The sequence below is a fragment of the Ranitomeya imitator genome, chromosome 5 (assembly GCF_032444005.1).
Source record: "Ranitomeya imitator isolate aRanImi1 chromosome 5, aRanImi1.pri, whole genome shotgun sequence".
NCBI lineage: Eukaryota > Metazoa > Chordata > Amphibia > Anura > Dendrobatidae > Ranitomeya > Ranitomeya imitator.
In genome coordinates this window covers 465,943,908-465,964,482 of record NC_091286.1, presented here as the reverse complement: position 1 = coordinate 465,964,482, position 20,575 = coordinate 465,943,908, and the positions used below count along the sequence as shown (strand labels likewise).

At 39.7% G+C, this 20,575-nt stretch overlaps 1 protein-coding gene across 1 annotated transcript in view; it reads left to right on the top strand.

The window, feature by feature from the left end:
- The window catches only part of NAALADL2 (N-acetylated alpha-linked acidic dipeptidase like 2), a 980,368-nt gene that overhangs the window by 663,778 nt on the left and 296,015 nt on the right, over nt 1–20,575 (top strand). The window contains exon 10 of the mRNA XM_069726727.1: nt 7,466–7,606. Coding sequence (XP_069582828.1) covers nt 7,466–7,606 — 141 coding nt within the window. The remainder of the gene's footprint in view (nt 1–7,465; nt 7,607–20,575) is intronic.

Sequence of the window (20,575 nt, the reverse complement as noted above, 5' to 3'; positions counted from 1 at the left end):
CCACTGCTTACCGCGACCCAGTCTGAGTGTGCTCCATTAATAACCACCCTTTGTTTCCTATCCCTGAGCCAGCTCTTAACCCACTTAGACATATTTTCTCCTATCCCCATTATTCTCATTTTATGTATCAACCTTTTGTGTGGCACTGTATCAAAACCTTTTGAAAAGTCCATATACACTACATCCACTGCGTTCCCTTGGTCCAGTCTGGAACTTACCTCTTCATAGAAATTGATCAGATTTGTCTGACGGGAACGGTCCCTAGTAAACCCATGCTGATATTGGGTCATGAGGTTATTCCTCTTCAGATACTCCAGTATAGCATCCCTTAGAATGCCCTCCAGGATTTTACCCACAGTAGAGGTTAAGCTCACTGGCCTATAATTTCCAAGTTCAGTTTTTGTCCCTGTTTTGAATATTGGCACCACATTTGCTATACGCCAGTCCTGTGGTACAGATTCTGTTATTATGGACTCTTTAAAGATTAAAAATAATGGTCTATCAATGACTGTACTTAATTCCTGCAGAACTCAGGGGTGCATCCCATCCGGGCCCGGAGATTTGTCAATTTTAGTGATTTTTAGATGCCGCCGTACTTCCTGCTGGGTTAAGCAGGTGACACCTAATGGGGATTTTTTGTTATCACGGATCATATTGTCTGCCAAGGGATTTTCTTGTGTAAATACTGATGAAAAAAAAGTCATTTAGCATATTGGCTTTTTCCTCATCTTCATCCACCATTTCACCCAGACTATTTTTAAGGGGGCCAACACTATCATTTTTTAGTTTCTTACTATTTACATAGTTAAAGAATATTTTGGGATTATTTTTACTCTCTCTGGCAATGAGTCTCTCTGTCTCAATCTTTGCTGCCTTGATTTGCTTTTTACAGAATTTATTTAATTTTCTGTATTTATTTAATGCCTCGTCACTACCTACATCCTTTAATTCTCTAAATGCTTTCTTTTTGTCACTTATTGCGCCCCTTAGAACTCTATTAAGTCATATTGGTTTCGTCCTATGGCTAAATAGGTTATTCAAATTACTCTCTCTCATTAACACACTCTTAACCACCCTTCTTAGTAAATGAGAAGTTACCCATTATTAATGTGTTTCCTTAGTAATGATTCATAAGGGGAGTTGATTTAAATTTTTGGGGTGAATGGTTGCTGTTCCAATCTATAGCCAGCACAATGACTACAAGTCCCGTCATATCTTTTGATTTTTGCATTGTAACATTTTAGAAACCATAATATTTAGTTTTCTTCTTTTGTTGGCATAGCTGAATGCGGACTTATTTATTTCAAGATGAGTTATATTTCTATAACTTTATTAACAATATTTGGAAAAATTCTGGTTGTCTTTTTAACATTTTTAATCTTATTCTATTCATATGTTGCACAAATAATATGGTAACTGTATTCTGTCAGTCACATCGAATATGGCAATGCCAAATTTATGTAGTTTTTTATATTTTATTACATTTATACAATAAATATACTTTTGAAAAAAAATCAGTGGCTCTATTTGATGGTTTAGTTAATTTTTTGTTTTGCATGATGTTTTTTTCAGAGGTACAATTTGCTGGTACCAACAATTTTTTTTATATCTTTTCCTTACTTGCACATTTTTTTAAACATGATTCATTTTTCAGTTTAATACATTACCTTTGTTTTGTAAGTTGATAATATAATGACAACACCTAAGACACATAACTTTTTGATTTTTGTGTACACAGAGCTATGAGAGATTTTTTATTTGCAGAACTAATTGTAGTTTTGACTTATGCCATTTTTGGGTAGATATTACCTTTTGATTACTTTTTTTTAATGTTTTTATTAGGCTGGATGAGTAAAAAACAGCAGTACCTGTGCTTTTATGTTTTTCTTTTTTTTCTTGATAACTACAAAATATAAGTTGAATAAGTTGAATAATGTTGAATAATAGAAAGAAAACTATTTCAATAACGATCATAAAAGTATTTTGAAAAAAAAAATGTATCCACTGTGAATTTAACTTGCATAAAAGGTTATTAGCTTAAACTAAGCAACAAATGCTTTTGCATTTTAAAATACGTTGGCACCTTGTGATAGTTATTAGTACTGACCTTTCTAAATAAGCAACCTAACAAACCCCTGACAAAGGCAAGCTTAATCAGAATCCTTTTCAATATTTTTAGGAGGTAATCTCATGGCTGTGTAATTAGTGATTCTTGAGATGTTTTCTCTTGGACAACAGAACATATTGTCCAGTTCATGCTGAGCTGACTATGCCTAATTTATAACTAAATATATTGAGCATTTGTTCTTTTTAAAAAGAAAAAAAAAAACATAATTGGCCTACGTGAATCCGGAGCTGTAGGAACATGCTGGGATCATGGATTGTATCAAAGAAATGTCACAAAGAACATGGTAAAGGTGACTAATAATAGAGTTGAATGGCTGCAATAGTCTCGTGGTGTCATTAAATAGCAGACAGGATGCATGTATTATGCAAAAATAACTGTACAAATATTTTCATCTCACCTTGATCTGAGATGCAAGAGCATCATTAACTAGCATGATAAAACAGTACAGGGCATGGTTATGGTGATTCTGTAACAAGTGGCACTGACCTCTTCCTCATATACTTAATTACTTTCATTGTTAATATATACAGTTAGGCGATGATCTACTGCTGCTCATAAAGAATCAGATGCTTGAGATCTAGCCGAAAAGGCACTACAACATATAAAACCAATAAATTACAAAAGTACTAATTAAAAAAGCTTCTAATAGTCTACTAAAGTAGATTGCCACCAGTCAGACTTATCCTTGCAATATGAAATTGAGATTAATGGTCAGGGATGAAGCGAAATGTAACAGTATTTTGTTGTAGAATATGATGGCCATATATAAGCAATAGGAAGTGAATACATTACCATATGCAATTAATGTCTTATACAATTAATGTGAAAATAAAAGTAATTATGAAGTAAAAGAAAAAGTTGGCCATGTTAGTAGCTTTCTATCGAAATTCAAACAAGAATCCCGGTGTGTATAGCCAAAGGTATAACAATTGGGAATGTTGAAGCATGAAAACCCTACTTTTAATGATTGTCTTGAGTGGCACATTGACTGGGAAGTGGAGGTCTGATGGGTAACGAATTAGACCCCTTATGATAGAGGCATCGGAGGTGTACTGAAACGACCCCCTGCGCAACCTACCGCAGGGGGCTGCACATTGAATTAGGAGAAGTAACTGGGGGATGTAGGTGAACTCACTAGACTGTGCATGGGACCTGTCCCACATGACTCTGGGAAAGTGGCCGGGCAGCGGCAGTGAACTCACTAGTCTGTGCACAGAACCTGTCCCACGTGAATCTGGGGGAGTGGCTCGGGAACGGTGGAAAACTTCACTAGACTGTGTACAGGATCTGTCTCAAGTGACTGCGGAGGAGTGACCGGGGGCAGAGCCAGGCACCATTAGCCAGCGGGGACCAAGAAAAAGAGAGACAAGTCAATGCGTGCCTAGGTCAGGACCAAGAGATCCGGGATGTACCATGGACTGAGATGTAAGGGTAGTCAAGTTGAAACCAGAGGTCAAAAAGCCAGAACAAGCAGTGTGGTGCAATAGGGACTAACTGTAATAGAGTAACAATAGCCAAGCCAGAGGATCAGAACAAAAGAAGAAGATAGTACTAAAATGTGAGACAAAGAACAGGGTGAGCTGATAGACCAGGTCATATATGGGAGGCAATCAAGCAATGCAGTATGCTTTGCAGCAGGGGGTCAGACACACAGTCTGAACAAAAGTATAACTGTGACAGAGAATCTTAGCCAGGGATCCCTCCCAGATCCAAAAAGAGGCACCCAACATTAACCCCATGATGGCAGGGGTGGAACCTCATCTGTAACCATGACATGTACTTTGTCTTGGTTAGGAATATACTTTATGTCCATGCAAATAGAATAAAGTGTGGCACTCACCAGAATAAAATCCAACGTTTTGTTTATTCTCCTTTAAACCCTCTTCGGTTAAGCAGTGAGGACGACGGCTGTTTCGCACAAACTTGCTTCTATGGGTCGCCAAATACTTTATGCTTTATATGCTGGATTGTTTGAGTTATGAGTAAAAGGATTGACCAAAATGGGAAAAACATTTTTTTTTACTTAAATGCTAAAGATCATTTTTGTGTTTGGGTTTCTTACAAATCTTGCATCATTTGACTTTTATTGCTTTGTTTTCCTGCACATTCAACTTTAATGTAGTCTGTGGCCAAAATTCAGAAAAAGACAGAAAAAAAGGAGTTATAAACTTTCCAGAAAAACTTTCAGAATGAGCTCACTGACAGGAAAAGAAGTCAGAAAGGGGAAAGTTGGTTTTCTGTTTGACTACACTGATGGACAGGTCCGGTCACATGCTTTTCCACCATCAGCCATTGTATAAGTAACAAGAGAAAATTACCAGCCTCTTTACCTGAGAATCTGTCTCCGTGAGCTTATTCTGACCAGTTTAACAGGAATAAACTTTTTTTTTTTTTAGTATTTTTTTCCTATGCTCTGATTTTCTGCAAACTACACTGATCAAGCAAATAAAGGGAACACTAAAACACCACATCCTAGACATCAGTGAATTAAATCTGCTTCATGCTCTGGACACTCTGCCACATCTAGCATTGAGGTCCCATTCTGGATGAGATACAATATCTGAGAAACTTTTGTGGGTTGTAGACACGGTCTCATGCTTCAGGATCTCTAGTGGTGAGAGCAATGAGAAAATTCAAAGGTGACCAAAACAACAGCCAAAAAGGATGAGAACAGAGAAATGGACTATGGTCACCACCTGTAGTCCCACTACTTTAAAGGGGGTGTATTGCTAATTGCCTATCGATTCTATCATCTGTGCTAAGTGTTATTGACTTGGAGATATATTGTGTTGTTGAAGTGTTCCATTTATTATTTTGAGGAGTGTACTTTAAAGTTGAATTTACTAGAACACAAAGAGCTATAATAATGTAGTTTTTGGGCCAATTACTGATGTAATTGGCTCCAAAGCAAGAAAAGTGAGTGTGCTTCTGTGGTCAGCAAAATATCTGCCTCCAGGTGACTTTAGGTACTCACTATCACTACTCTCTGGTTCCTTTTATGTCTATCTGCAAAATTAAAACTCAAAAACAAACCTGTTGTCAGTTGGTTGTAGCAAGCTAATAGTAGTTGGGGACTCGGGTTGGATGAGTGGCCAGTGTTGGATGATAGGGCTCCAAAAGCCACTTGGCATAGAAACACAATAGGTTACCTTAGCATTCTGAATATTTGCCTCAGTTAAGGCAAAGATTAGCTACAATTTCAGAGTTAGTGATTGCAACATTATTCTTCCATATTTCCAATCAAATGAAAATTTTTAGGCTATTTTTGGATTATAAGTATCTCATGTTTACTGATTGCTTTACAGTCTGCATTTATAAACTCCAATGTATAATTACTTAGATGACATATTGAAGTACAATAATATACCTTATAATTTTAAGAAGTGGCAGGACATTGAAGAGACCCTCAACATTAATTAATTTGTTTGACTTAGGTGTATGCTCGGGGCTATTGTACTGAAAAACAGGCAATGCTAGTGTAACTAATAACCCGACAAGGTCAGATTAAAACTGTCACTATAAATTAAATGTGACATAGTAATTTGCATGTATTTCTTCCAGTGGATGTTGAAACTAAAATAAATCTTATTCGTTTTATTGTTATTAATACAAGTAGCGACAAGACAACCACTAGACACTTTTCAAATGCAATCCATTGTTTAACAACCGACGATAGACTTTTCACATTGAATTGAAAACCATATTCCTGCAGAGAGGTCTAAAACATCCCAAAGATGGAAATAAAAGAGAGTGGGCAATGGAAAACCATGTTTTAATAGTTTTAAAATATTAGCGCTCATTCATCAAAACTTAGATAAAGTAAAATTGCCTTTGTTACCCACAATAATCAATGAGAGCTCAGCTTTAAAGGAAATCTGTCACCATATCGTTGACATATAATCTGAGAGCAGAATGATGTAGGGGCAGAGAGCCTGATTTCAATGATTTATCACTTAATAGACCTCTTAGTGCAGTTTTGATAGAATCCCTGCTTTCTCTGCTGTAGATGTAGCAGTAATCAGAAAGCTGAACTGTGTACAACACCGCCCTCAACTCTGATTGGCTGCTTCCTGTGTGCAAGATGCATTGTCAGCATGGTGTGGGCAGGGTTACATAGATTAGCCTGACTGGTCTGCATGTGAGAACTAGTCCTGCAATGATAATCTCCCACTAATAAAACACTGTATTGAAACTACAACACACAGCAGGAATCAGGATCTCTTTCTCTAAATTGTGCTGCTCTCATATTAAAGAGCAAAAACGTGCTGACCAATTCCTTTAATGTTATGAAAGCAGTTTAGGAAAATAAATAAAGCTCATTGTATCCTTCTCTGCCTGTCTAGTATCCTTTGTAGATGGCAGTAGTGTTGTGCTTGAGTGACTTGTATCCTTCTCTGCCTGTCTAGTATCCTTTGTAGATGGCATTAGTGTTGTGCTTGAGTGACTTGAAGATGATACATTTAAGAAATTAAGACAGTTGAGGCCTACTTTCTTATAGGCTCAAAACACAGGACTACTTTGTTGGTAAATTTCTAGACTTTCCCACTGAAGCATAAGGCAGTATACATGATTTGGTGTGGAAAAGTTTTAATGCAGGATAACCAATTCTAAAAAAGAGGCAACAACATATTTGAACCTGGGTTGTTGTTGCAAACAGGAAAAGATTGAGACACCTGTCTGAGAAAAAGAACATGAAAACTATTCCAGCAAGCACACGACATTGCAAATTTGTTAACGATTATTCTGCACAAACCACACTAAAGAAGCTGGGTACTTTTTGTGTGTCCCACCCTATGTGTAAGATTTCTTCACACTTTCTTACTTTATACTAGAGACATTATGATCCCCAGCGGCCTCTAGTAAGCTGCTTCATTTGGTGTTAACTTTGGAAGCCAGTCAGGCGTCTTCGCAAATACTGTATTATATCTTGTGCATGATGTATCCTGTGTGTAATATGATAGCAATAAAATTTATGATGCAATTAGAAGTGAATATTTCCGAATAATTCATGAAGCCACAGTCTAACACTGGGCACATTTATTGGATATTTATATAACCTCTTTTCAAAGTTTATATCTAGAGAACAAAAAGTAGATATCATTAATTTTATTAGTAGTAGTAATATTTTAAGTAATCACTTCATACTTTTGGATTTCCTTGTGAGTTGATTTTCTTTGTATTTGTGCACAAAACTGATAATTAAAAATTTGGGACTTCCAACTGAAAATCAGCAAACAGGAGTTTCCAACTGTTTGTAAGTATATAGTGAATATTTTAATTGAATGGATATATTGGCCAACTTTAAAAAATGACTTCTATTTTTTTTTTAAATTTTAGATGCAGAAAAGCTGTGCTCAAAATCAAGCCTGTTACAAGGCCAATACCAGTGCTTTACAAGTACAAGGAGATGCTGATTTTTTCATCAATCAACTTGGAATCCCAGCTGCTCAGTTTGTTTTTGAAGATAACAAAGCCAAGGTAATGTCACAGTGTATTAATTCAGTCTGAAGCAATGTTTCTTGTAATAGTATTACTGTAATGATGTAATTTAAAGAGCTGAGACTTTTGTTTCATACAAGCCACATCCATGAAAATAATCTCCACTGTTCTTATAAGCAACATCTGTGTAATTAGATCGCGTAAAGAAAATTGCAGCCAATCCATGAATTCACTTTGATAACACCCATGTAGGATTTGTTAAATGTATAAAAATCCATCAACTATTGTCATATTGAATGCAGAGTGCCTAAAGTATTTATACTGCGGTATTGGAGAAGACATTCAAGCACTCTAGATTTGTCTGAAGATTTCTTTAAAGGGAACCTGTCACCCCGTTTTTTCAGATTGAGATAAAAATACTGTTAAATAGTTTGCATTTCGGCTTTGGGAAAATGGCCGCCGCGATCTCTTCTGCGCACGCGCGGCATCCTGCAGCCATTTTCCTGAAGCCCCGTGCAGCAGAGCACTCCATCTGCGCACGCGCGGCCCCAGGAAGATGGCCGCCCCCACCGATGACAGGGGGTAATAGCGCAGATCGCGTGCTGCTTCTTCACGTGCGCGCAGTGGATTCGTCACTGCGACATGCGCACACCACTACGCCACCAACGTAAAGCTGAGGAAGAAACAGCACAGGCCCTATTTAACAGTATTTTTATCTCAATCTGAAAAAACGGGGTGACAGGTTCACTTTAAAGAGTTTGCTTGAAAAAATATTGAAGTCTCTAAATGTACAGGTCATTGTATAATGAACTTAGACACTTTGCTGTAGTGCAGTGCAAGCACAAAATGTATCTTTTTTGATCATGGGCTGGTATGGAGTTTATAACTGTTCCTTTAAATGAACAAAAAGCTAAAATAAGAGCAATGCCAGAACCTGGCTGTGATTTTACCAAACAAAACAGTCCTTAACTACTATTTTTGGCTGTTATTTTTGGTGGAATCTGCAAAAGTCTCCAAAAGAAATGTGTGCATAGCCTTACTGCCATAAATCTGAAAATTGTTTTAACTATCCCAATTTACAGATTGGAACAATATGAATAATTTAGGAATTCTAGACTGCAAAGAAAATGGAATATTTGACATCAACCTAGGTTGAGAGTTAAATTTGAGTAATTATTTTATGATTTTCATGAAATACTGTACATTAAGTGTAACCAAGCTTTGGTAATTCATTTAGAGCTGGTTCACATGAGCATGTAAAGCATCATTCAGAATTTATACCAGAAAAGAGGAATGATTTCTCTTACTTGTCATCCGTGTGTAATCCGTTTTTTTTACAGCAGCAGCAATTAAGCATTTTCAAGACCATCTACAGCTTCCAATGATGCAGAAATGTAACGTATCAGAAAAAATTGGCTGCTACAGAATGGCATCAGTTTTTTTTGTTCTTTATGCATCCATAAGCTTGGATAGGCATGTCTCAAATAATTTGCAGAAAAAATTAGTGCATGCTGCAATTTTTTTTTCAAATGCTGATTCGTTCAGTGAAAGAACTCTGTCATCTGCCCTGCCCCATTTAATAACATTGTTTTGAGTGCCAAATAGATTGGATAAATATCATACAGTGTTTTCTATTTGCTCAAGAAAGTTAAATATTAACCCCTTTACCCCCAAGGGTGGTTTGCACGTTAATGACCGGGCCAATTTTTACAATTCTGACCACTGTCCCTTTATGAGGTTATAACTCTGGAACGCTTCAATGGATCCTGGTGATTCTGACATTGTTTTCTCGGGACATATTGTACTTCATGACAATGGTAAAAATTCTTTGATAGTACCTGCGTTTATTTGTGAAAAAAACGGAAATTTGGCGAAAATTATGAAAATTTCGCAATTTTCCAACTTTGAATTTTTATGCAATTAAATCACAGAGATATGTCACACAAAATACTTAATAAGTAACATTTCCCACATGTCTACTTTACATCAGCACAATTTTGGAACCAAAATTTTTTTTTGTTAGGGAATTATAAGGGTTAAAAGTTGACCAGCAATTTCTCATTTCTACAACACCATTTTATTTTAGGGACCACATCTCATTTGAAGTCATTTTGAGGGGTCTATATGATAGAAAATACCCAAGTGTGACACCATTCTAAAAACTACACCCCTCAAGGTGCTCAAAACCATATTCAAGAAGTTTATTAACCCTTCTGGTGCTTCACAGGAATTTTTTGAATGTTTAAATAAAAATGAACATTTAACTTTTTTTCACAAAAAATTTAATTCAGCTCCAATTTGTTTTATTTTACCAAGGGTAACAGGAGAAAATGGACCCCAAACATTGTTGTACAATTTGTCCTGAGTATGCCAATACCCCACATGTGGGGGTAAACCACTGTTTGGGCGCATGGCAGAGCTCGGAAGCGAAGGAGTGCCATTTGACTTTTCAATGCAAAATTGACTGGAATTGAGATGGGACGCCATGTTTCGTTTGGAGAGCCCCTGATGTGGCTAAACATTGAAACCTCCCACAAGTGACACCATTTTGGAAAGTAGACCCCCTAAGGAACTTATCTAGAGGTGTGGTGAGCACTTTGACCCACCAAGTGCTTCACAGAAGTTTATAATGTAGAACCGTAAAAATAAAAAATCATATTTTTTCACAAAAATTATCTTTTCGCCCCCAATTTTTTATCTTCCCAAGGGTAAGAGAAGAAATTGGACCCCAAAAGTTGTTGTACAATTTGTCCTGAGTACGCTGATACCCCAAATGTGGGGGTAAACCACTGTTTGGGCGGATGGGAGAGCTCGGAAGGGAAGGAGCGCCGTTTGACTTTTCAAAGCAAAATTGACAGGAATTGAGATAGAACGCCATGTTGCGTTTGAAGAGCCACTGATGTGCCTAAACATTGAAACCCCCCACAAATGACACCATTTTGGAAAGTAGACCCCCTAAGGAACTTATCTAGAGGTGTGGTGAGCACTTTGACCCACCAAGTGCTTCACAGAAGTTTATAATGTAGAACCGTAAAAATAAAAAATCATATTTTTTCACAAAAATTATCTTTTCGCCCCCAATTTTTTATTTTCCTGAGGGTAACAGGAGAAATTGGACCCCAAAATTTGTTGCCCAATTTGTCCTGAGTGCGATGATACACCATATGTGGGGGGAACCACTGTTTGGGCACATGGGAGGGCTCAGAAGGGAAGGAGTGGCATTTGAATGCAGACTTAGATGGAATGGTCTGCAGGTGTCACATTGCGTTTGCAGAGCCCCTAATGTACCTAAACAGTAGAAACCCCCCACAAGTGACACCATTTTGGAAAGTAGACCCCCTTAGGAACTTATCTAGATGTGTGCTGAGCACTTTGACCCACCAAGGGCTTCACAGAAGTTTATAATGGAGAGCCGTAAAAATAAAACAAAAATTTTTTCCCACAAAAATTATTTTTTAGCCCCCAGTTTTGTATTTTCCCGAGGGTAACAGGGGAAATTCGACCCCACAATTTGTTGTCCAATTTGTCCTGAGTGCGCTGATACCCCATATGTGGGGGGGGAACCACTGTTTGGGCGCATGGGAGGGCTCGGAAGGGAAGGAGCTCCATTTGGAATGAGGACTTAGATGGAATGGTCTGCAGGTGTCACATTGCATTTGCAGAGCCCCTAATGTACCTAAACAGTAGAAACCTCCCACAAGTGACACCATTTTGGAAACTAGACCCCCTAAGGAACTTATCTAGATGTGTTGTGATAGCTTTGAACCCCCAAGTGTTTCACTACAGTTTGTAACGCAGAGCCGTGAAAATTAAAAAAAAAAATCTTTCCCCCCAAAATTATTTTTTAGCCCCCAGTTTTCTATTTTCCCGAGGGTAACAGGAGAAATTCTACCCCAAAAGTTGTTGTCCAATTTGTCCTGAGTACGCTGATACCCCGTATGTTGGGGGAAACCACCGTTTGAGCGCATGGCAGAGCTCGGAAGGGAAGGAGCGCCATTTGGAATGCAGACTTAGATGGAATGGTCTGCAGACGTCACATTGCGTTTGCAGAACCCCTAATGTACCTAAACAGTAGAAACCCCCCACAAGTGACCCCATATTGGAAACTAGACCCCCCAGGGAACTAATCTAGATGTGTTGTGAGAACTTTGAACCCCCAAGTGTTTCACTACAGTTTATAACGCAGAGCCGTGAAAATAAAAAATCTTTCTTTTTCCCACAAAAAATATGTTTTAGCCCCGAGTTTTGTATTTTCTCAAGGGTAACAGGAGAAATTGGACCCCAAAAGTTGTTGTCCTATTTGTCCTGAGTACGCTGATACCCCATATGTTGGGGTAAACCCCTGTTTGGGCACACGGGAGAGCTCGGAAGGGAAGAAGCACTGTTTTACTTTTTCAACGCAGAATTGGCTGGAATTGAGATCGGACGCCATGTCGCGTTTGGAGAGCCCCTGATGTGCCTAAACAGTGGAAACCCCACAATTATAACTGAAACCCTAATCCAAACACACCCCTAACCCTAATCCCAACAGTAACCCTAACCACACCTCTAACCCAGACACACCCTAACCCTAATCCCAACCCTTTTCCCAACCGTAAATGTAATCTAAATCCTAACTGTAACTTTAGCCCCAACCCAAACTGTAGCCCTAGCCCTAGCCCTAATCCTAACCCTAGCCCTAACCCTAGCCCTAACCCTAGCCCTAACCCTAACCCTAGCCCTAGCCCTAGCCCTAACCCTAGCCCTAACCCTAGCCCTAGCCCTAACCCTAGCCCTAACCCTAACCCTAACCCTAACCCTAGCCCTAACCCTAGCCCTAACCCTAGCCCTAACTCTAACCCTAGCCCTAATGGGAAAATGGAAATAAATACATTTTTTTAATTTTTCCCTAACTAAGGGGGTGATGAAGGGGGGTTTGATTTACTTTTATAGCGGGTTTTTTAGCGGATTTTTATGATTGGCAGCCGTCACACACTGAAAGACGCTTTTTATTGCAAAAAATATTTTTTGCGTTACCACATTTTGAGAGCTATAATTTTTCTATATTTTGGTCCACAGAGTCATGTGAGGTCTTGTTTTTTGCGGGACGAGTTGACGTTTTTATTGGTAACATTTTCGGGCACGTGACATTTTTTGATCGCTTTTTATTCCGATTTTTGTGAGGCAGAATGACCAAAAACCAGCTATTCATGAATTTCTTTTGGGGGAGGCGTTTATACCGTTCCGCGTTTGGTAAAATTGATAAAGCAGTTTTATTCTTCGGGTCAGTACGATTACAGCGACACCTCATTTATATCATTTTTTTATGTTTTGGCGCTTTTATACGATAAAAACTATTTTATAGAAAAAATAATTATTTTGGCATCGCTTTATTCTCAGGACTATAACTTTTTTATTTTTTTGCTGATGATGCTGTATGGCGGCTCGTTTTTTGCGGGACAAGATGACGTTTTCAGCGGTACCATGGTTATTTATATCTGTCTTTTTGATCGCGTGTTATTCCACTTTTTGTTCGGCGGTATGATAATAAAGCGTTGTTTTTTGCCTCGTTTTTTTTTTTTTCTTACGGTGTTTACTGAAGGGGTTAACTAGTGGGCCAGGTTTATAGGTCGGGCCGTTACGGACGCGGCGATACTAAATATGTGTACTTTTATTGTTTTTGTTTTTTTTATTTAGATAAAGAAATGTATTTATGGGAATAATATTTTTTTTTTTTTTTCATTATTTTGGAATATTTTTTTTTTTTTACACACTTGAAATTTTTTTTTTTTACTTTTTTACTTTGTCCCGGGGGGGACATCACAGATCGGTGATCTGACAGTTTGCACAGCACTCCACTCTGTCAGATCACCGATCTGAGAGCAGTGCAGGCTGCTTCACAGTGCCTGCTCTGAGCAGGCTCTGTGAAGCCACCTCCCTCCCTGCAGGACCCGGATCCGTGGCCATCTTGGATCCGGGGCTCGAGCAGGGAGGGAGGGAGGTAAGACCCTCGCAGCAACGCGATCACATCGCGTTGCTGCGGGGGGCTCAGGGAAGCCCGCAGGGAGCCCCCTCCCTGTGCGGTGCTTCCCTGCACCGCCGGCACATCGCAATCATCTTTGATCGCGGTGTGCCAGGGGTTAATGTGCCGGGGGCGGTCCGTGACCGCTCCTGGCACATAGTGTTGGATGTCAGCTGCGATAGGCAGCTGACACCCGGCCGCGATCAGCGGCGCTCCCCCCGTGAGCGCCGCCGATCGCGCTGGACGTACTATCCCGTCCATGGTCATAGGGGCCCACCCCACATGGACGGGATAGTACGTCCGATTTCAGAAAGGGGTTAAGTAAAAAAATCTCAGCTCGGCTATAACTTACACTGAGCTCCTGGCGGCAATTGCTTGGGCACAGAAGCTGTTGCCACACGATCCACTAATGTATGTTTACGCCTTGGGTCATGAATTCCTTCCCCACCATGAAGGTTATGAAGGGTTTGAAGGGGTTGGAGCATTCATGGAATGTTGACAAACTTATTTTGGTAGTTTTTCATTTTTACTTTAGTGATGCTCAATAATCAGTTGAACCTGATTGTGAAGTAACCCTTACATTTACGTCTTCATGAAATTCAACAAATTCTGTAATAAATGCTTAGCCAATTTTATCGCTTCCACTATGAATAGAGTTGAGCAAAAAGATTTACAGAATGCATCAAATTTATGTGAACCTGTTCCTACTATTGGCATTCCCAGCACCACTTCTGATAACCAGGCCCAAATGCAAAGTTTTCATTGTGATGTGATGCACACAGGATATCATGCTCCGTCTACTAATAATAAGAAATGGTGGAAGTTCCATAATGTACAAAGAGGTTTGCAAGGCATTAGTTAGGCAACTGCAGACTACTGACATGGTTCCTTTACTAGGGTCCTGTGAATCTTTTTCCTCAATTCTAATCATGATTCATATTACAGGGAACCTGTCACCCCCCCAGGTGTTTGTAACTAAAAGAGCCTCCTTGTGCAGCACTAATGCTGCATTCTGACAAGGTTACTCTTTTAGTTCTTGTTCCTGGCACTGCTGAAAAAAATCAGTTATAAAATTTGTCCCTCATACCTTGAAATCATCCCGGGGCATGGTGGATGCACCACAGCCGTCACTCATGGCCTCTGCATGCCGGGTGACACTTCATCTTCCTTCATTACAGCACAGGTGCCGGGAACACTAATGAAGGAAGATGAGGCAGTGATCGGCGCGCAGAGGCTAAGAGTGATGGCTGTGGTGTGTCTGTATTGGGGGGGAAAGACCAGCCTCCGGGACGATTTCAAGGTATGAGGGAAAAATTTTATAAACAATTTTTTCAGCAGTGCCAGGAACAAGAACTAAAAGAGCAACCTTGTCAGAATGCAGCATTAGTGCTGCACAAGCTGGCTGTTTTAGTTACAAATGCCTGGGGGGGGGGTAACATGTTCCCTTTAACATTTTATATACAGGCACAGATTAGCTATTAATTCATGAACATAAATAACTGAAAGATTTAGCAATAGTAAAGTTTTTTGCTCGATCTTTTATTAAAGGGGTTATCTTTTACTAGGACAATTTTTCTCCTCCCCACGCTTGGCCCAGATAAAATAAAAAATCTTATACTCACTTCCCATTTTAGCGCCATTCCGGCAGTGTCTGCACTTGATCTTTTGTGGATGTTGTGACACGTGACATCGGTGCCCAATCATCACTGGCGTCACTGTTCCCTCCTTCAGATGAATTGAACATCAAAAGGAAATCCGGGCTGCTGCTGATCTATGATTTTCTAAAAACCAACAGAGAAAGAGGCATATGATACCACAGTGGTCACTGAAAAATACATAAAATTGTAAATCTTTATTGACATACACAACATTGTGAGGATAAAAACATCAAAACCAAGAAAACACGCATATGTCCATAATAGGGCTACAAGCGATGCCACACTCCTCCTAGTCACAAATAAACATACACCCTAATCAACATGTGTCCTTCGATGAAGATTTACTCTTTTAGGATAGTAAAGAATAATGATGACCGGCCGCTTAAGCACTCTAAATCAAATGCCAATGTCAACATGCAGACCCAATTGTATGTGCTGTCTAGATGCTCCTTAGGGAATTTTGAAAAAATAGAAGCCCTCGGGCTCAACAGCAGAAAGTTGCACCTCTAAGAACCCAAATTTATGCATGTATCAGTATACTACAAAGGTGCACAACAGAGCATATGGGTGGAATGCATAAAGTATCCATGCTCATCAATTGGACTAAGCCTTTGCCTGAGGCTGAACCAACAACAAAAAACAAGATCCAGACAGGAGGGAAAAAATCCCTTACTCCAGGGTACAGGCAACAAATGCACAATGAAAATATCTAGTGGGTTGCTAACCCATACAGAATTGTGCTACTACCTGTGCCATGTGCTGCACATAACAACTGCTGATCAGCCTCTGTGGCAAGTCAACAAAGATGTGAGCTGGAGGGGTGGACATAGGAGGAGGAGGAAGGGGCAAGAAATTGCCCGATGTGTGTTGCCAGTAAAGCTGGCTTTTTCAGGGACTGTGGCTGCAGTGTTAGAGTATGTCATTTAAATACCTGGATAATTAGGGTAGATAAGCCACAGTCGAGGGATCAAGCCTGGAGTCCAGAGGGGGAAGGGACCATTACATGTGTTCCTCGAAAGTGACGTATGGTCGTCATGGTTCCCAATGTCGCAGTCATAGTGCACATTCAAACCATGTGATGCATCTATCGGGAAGTGATGTACGGTAGTCATGGTGCTCAGGGAGGCTGCGCTAGTGCGCTTGCGTGAGTTGATCTCACTGTGGATACCAGGTACGCAGAGAAGTCTTTCTGCAGATGGCTGGACGTGACCTATCGCTGTCTCACAGCAACAGTAACCAGGGACGCCAGGACCAGACAGAAGGAAGTTTATTAAAAGTACCGGTTGGAAAAAAAGACACAAATACCAGTGGACGCACAGGGACCATCAGCCCTAATGTGAGTATATCACATACTTGGCAATCTGAGGTACAAACCTAAATGGGAATCACCCTGTAAAATATTAAAATGATCTATGATTTTATCTTCATGTTCAATTCGACCGAAGGCCTGGACAGTGACACCAGCAGTAATTGAATGTTTGGGTCACGTGTCACAATAACCACAGGAGAGCACAGGGAGAACAAGTGCCAACACCATGGAAACGCCGCTGGCACAGGAGATGAGTATAAGCATTTTTATTTTTTCAGGGCCAAGAGTGGGGTATGACAAAGAGCTGTCCAAATAGTGGACAACTTCTTTAATTAAAAATATTAAATCAAATATACTGGTAGTAATCAATGTTATAACAAATGAAGTGTAGAACATTAATTTATTATAAAAGTCTATAAAAACTACAAAATAATTTGCTTTTAATTATCTATATTTATTTCAGTATCTTCTCAAATGTGTATAATATGAATTAAATATACCTTACAGATTATAATCCGTACAATTATTTTTTTGGCATCTGTATTGCTAATTTTCCAATAATTGATTCTCGGAAATAAATAGCAAGTTAGTATTTGCCAAATGCACTAACAAATCTTTTTTTTCCAAAGATACTGCATTGTTAATTGAAATGTCTGTGCTTGCGAGCGTTAAGTTAATGAGGAGGTTTTCAATTTGTATACACTGCTGCACCTGTTTGAAAAAAATAAAAAAAAAACTATTTACATGAAATTAAATATAATGCTGAGGTTCTCATAAAGGAGAGAATAAAGCAGATGCTTGCTTATTAAGAGTGCAATGTTTAAGACAAGCTTTTGGTTGAATGCACATTTTTCCTGTCACGTAACAGCTGTTCAACAGTTTGTGCTCCAGATCTTCAAATTTACCACCTAGTCAGTAATTAATAGAAATGAATGGACGACTTCTTAGGATTATTCAAATACATTAGAATATTTGTAGGTTGTCTTTTTAAAAGTGATTTGCTTGGGTGGCTTAAATGGAACATCATGTTCAGGAATATATCAAACAAATATGGGGAGGAATATAGTTCTAAAATTGAAAGAAGTGAGTAAAAGTTTAAGTGCGCTGTATCCACGGCTTCCTTCTTTAATATGGAGCAGCATGATACAATTATTGGCACCCTCTGTCTAGTTATAATGAGGCTTTATGAAATTTCTAAGGTGTGCTCACAGTTATAAGTTATCACCTTTACTAATTAATAATAATTCAGCTTTTTTCTCGTCTCCATTAAAAAGCTTGGTAAAACTTGAATTTTAACTTAAAGGTATCTGAATCCCAACCTGTAACAATGAATTTTCTTGCATATGCCATAATTTCCATTTAGTATTTTGACATCCCAGGAAAGGATGGCTACTGATGCCTCAGGACTTTGGAAACATCAGTTGCATCAATTATTAAACCTTTGCCAAAAATACAAAAAATACTGATGCTATTTAGTGTATTAATAAAGCACCAAAAACAACCTAGGATCCCAAATTATGTGCGCAAAGAAAAGAAAAAATGGATAAACACTAAGATAAAGCAAACTTTTCAATAATGATCTTAAAAGTATACCATATTTTTTGGATTATAAGATGCACTTTTGTTCCCCTAAATTTTAGGGGAAAGTGGGGGGTATCTTATAATCCAAATGTGTGCTGTGCTGTAGAGGAGGGGGGCAGCTCTTGAGTGGTTTCAGGGGGCTGGGGTGGGATGGCTGTGGGCTGCGGAGACAGCGGGATGTCACGTGCTCCCACTTATTAGCCTCATGTAATATTCACTGCACCCGCTGTCCATCACCTCAGTGCAGAGGCCATGCCGAGTTGGTTGACGGGGGAGTGGCACATACCGAGGAGCTGGGAGCACGGAGCCATCATCGGAAGGTGAGTTAAGTCTTTGTTATTTTATCATGTGCATGCCAGCAGGGGGCATATAGAGTGCCTGGTGGAGCCATGTGTGTGCCAGCAGAGGGCATATAAAGAGAAGGGGCCATATGTGTGCCAGCAGGGGGGCATATAGAGAGAGGGGGGCCACGTGCGTGCCAGCAGGGGGGAATATAATGATAGGGGGGCTATCTGCATTCCAGCAGGGGGGCATATAGTGACCAGAGGCCATGTGCATGCCCTCAGGGTGTCATATAGTGATCGGGGGGCCATGTCTAGGATGGGATGGAGGGCTATGTGCCAGAACAAGGGTGCACTGTGCCAATGTACCAGCAGCACAGGGGGGCTATGTACCAGCACAGGGGGGCAATGTACCTGCACAAGGGGGCCATGTGCCAGAAGGGAGAATGTGCCAATGTGCCAGCACAAGGGGGTAGTGTGCCAGCCCAAGGTGGTAATATACCAGTACAAGGGGGAAGTGTGCCAACAGCACAGGGCGGAACATGTGCCAGGATGGGGGTGAAATAGATACCAGGATGAGGCACATATATGATTTGTATGAGGGACACTGGCATTGTAAAACAGACCACTATTTAACATAAAAAAATATTTTTCCTATTTTTCTTCACCAAATTTAGGGGTGCGTCTTATAATCAGGTGCATCTTATAAAGCAAAAAATACGGTAATTTATTTCAGAACAGAATAAAATACCACATTAATCATAAATATATAATTTCCAATGAATAGCAGCAGGAGGAAACACATAAACAGGTACAAGAAACCAAAGATGGGAACACCTGGATACAGAGAGCAATGAGTTATTAATATTAGTGTAACAATTGTATAATCCTGGGAAATACTGCTTGCTAACAGATACAAAACAAATATATTAAAGTGTAAGTGCTATTATATAGAGTATATCATAACTTAATTTCTCATAAGATATATCCATGTATATAATTAGGACCTGTTATAGTAAGATACAATGTCATGTGGTCCAAACCATTATTATAGCACAGGCAATAAACCCAGGCATTAACAATGTTTACTGATCAAGTGAACCATGGCCACACAGTGCAGGTAATCCAGGTGCCCACCACACCCGATGCGCCTTCCGCACATAATCCAAAAGTTATAATAGAAAAGTTAAAAAGATATTGTACCCATAAATAAATATTAGTGTGAAAAAAATCTATACATATAAAATAATAATAATAATAATAATAATAATCTTTATTTATATAGCGCCAACATATTCCGCAGTGCTTTACAGTTTAACAGTTTCAAACACAACAGTCATAAGTAACAACGTTAACAATACAATAATTAAAGCAAAATAAGACGACCCTGCTCGTGAGAGCTTACAATCTACAATGAGGTGGGGGAGGTACAAAATACAGGTGTGTATTTACAATGGTGTATTTACAATGATGGTCCAGCCATCTTCAGGGGGTGTGGGATAGATAGAGATAGTGAATGGGCTACACACACACAAACATGAAATGACTTTGATTAGTTAACATGGTAGGCCGCTCTGAGCAAATGTGTTTTGAGCGAGCGCCTAAAACTATGCAAATTGTGGATGGTCCTAATATCTTGGGGTAGAGCATTCCAGAGGATTGGCACAGCGCGGGAGAAGTCTTGGAGTCGAGAGTGGGAGGTACGGATTAGTGCAGAGGTTAGTTGAAAGTCATTTGCAGAGCGCAGTGGTCTGTTAGGCCGATAGACCGAAATGAGAGAGGAGATGTATGGGGGTGCCGCACTGTGGAGAGCTTTGTGGGTGAGAACATGTACTTTGAATTGTATCCTGTAATGAATGGGCAGCCAGTGTAATGACTGGCGAAGAGCGGACGCGTCCGAGTAATGACTAGCCAGATGGATGACCCTGGCTGCTGCATTAAGGATAGACTGGAGAGGGGAAAGTCGAGTAAGGGGGAGGCCAATTAGTAGAGCATTACAGTAGTCTAGGCGGGAGTGGATCAGGGCGACAGTGAGGGTTTTTGTTGTTTCCATGGTGAGAAAAGGGGGGATTCTAGAGATGTTCTTTAGGTGTAAGCAGCACGAGCGGGCAAGAGATTGTATATGGGAGGTGAAGGAGAGATCAGAGTCAAACATAATACCCAGGCAGCGCGCCTAAT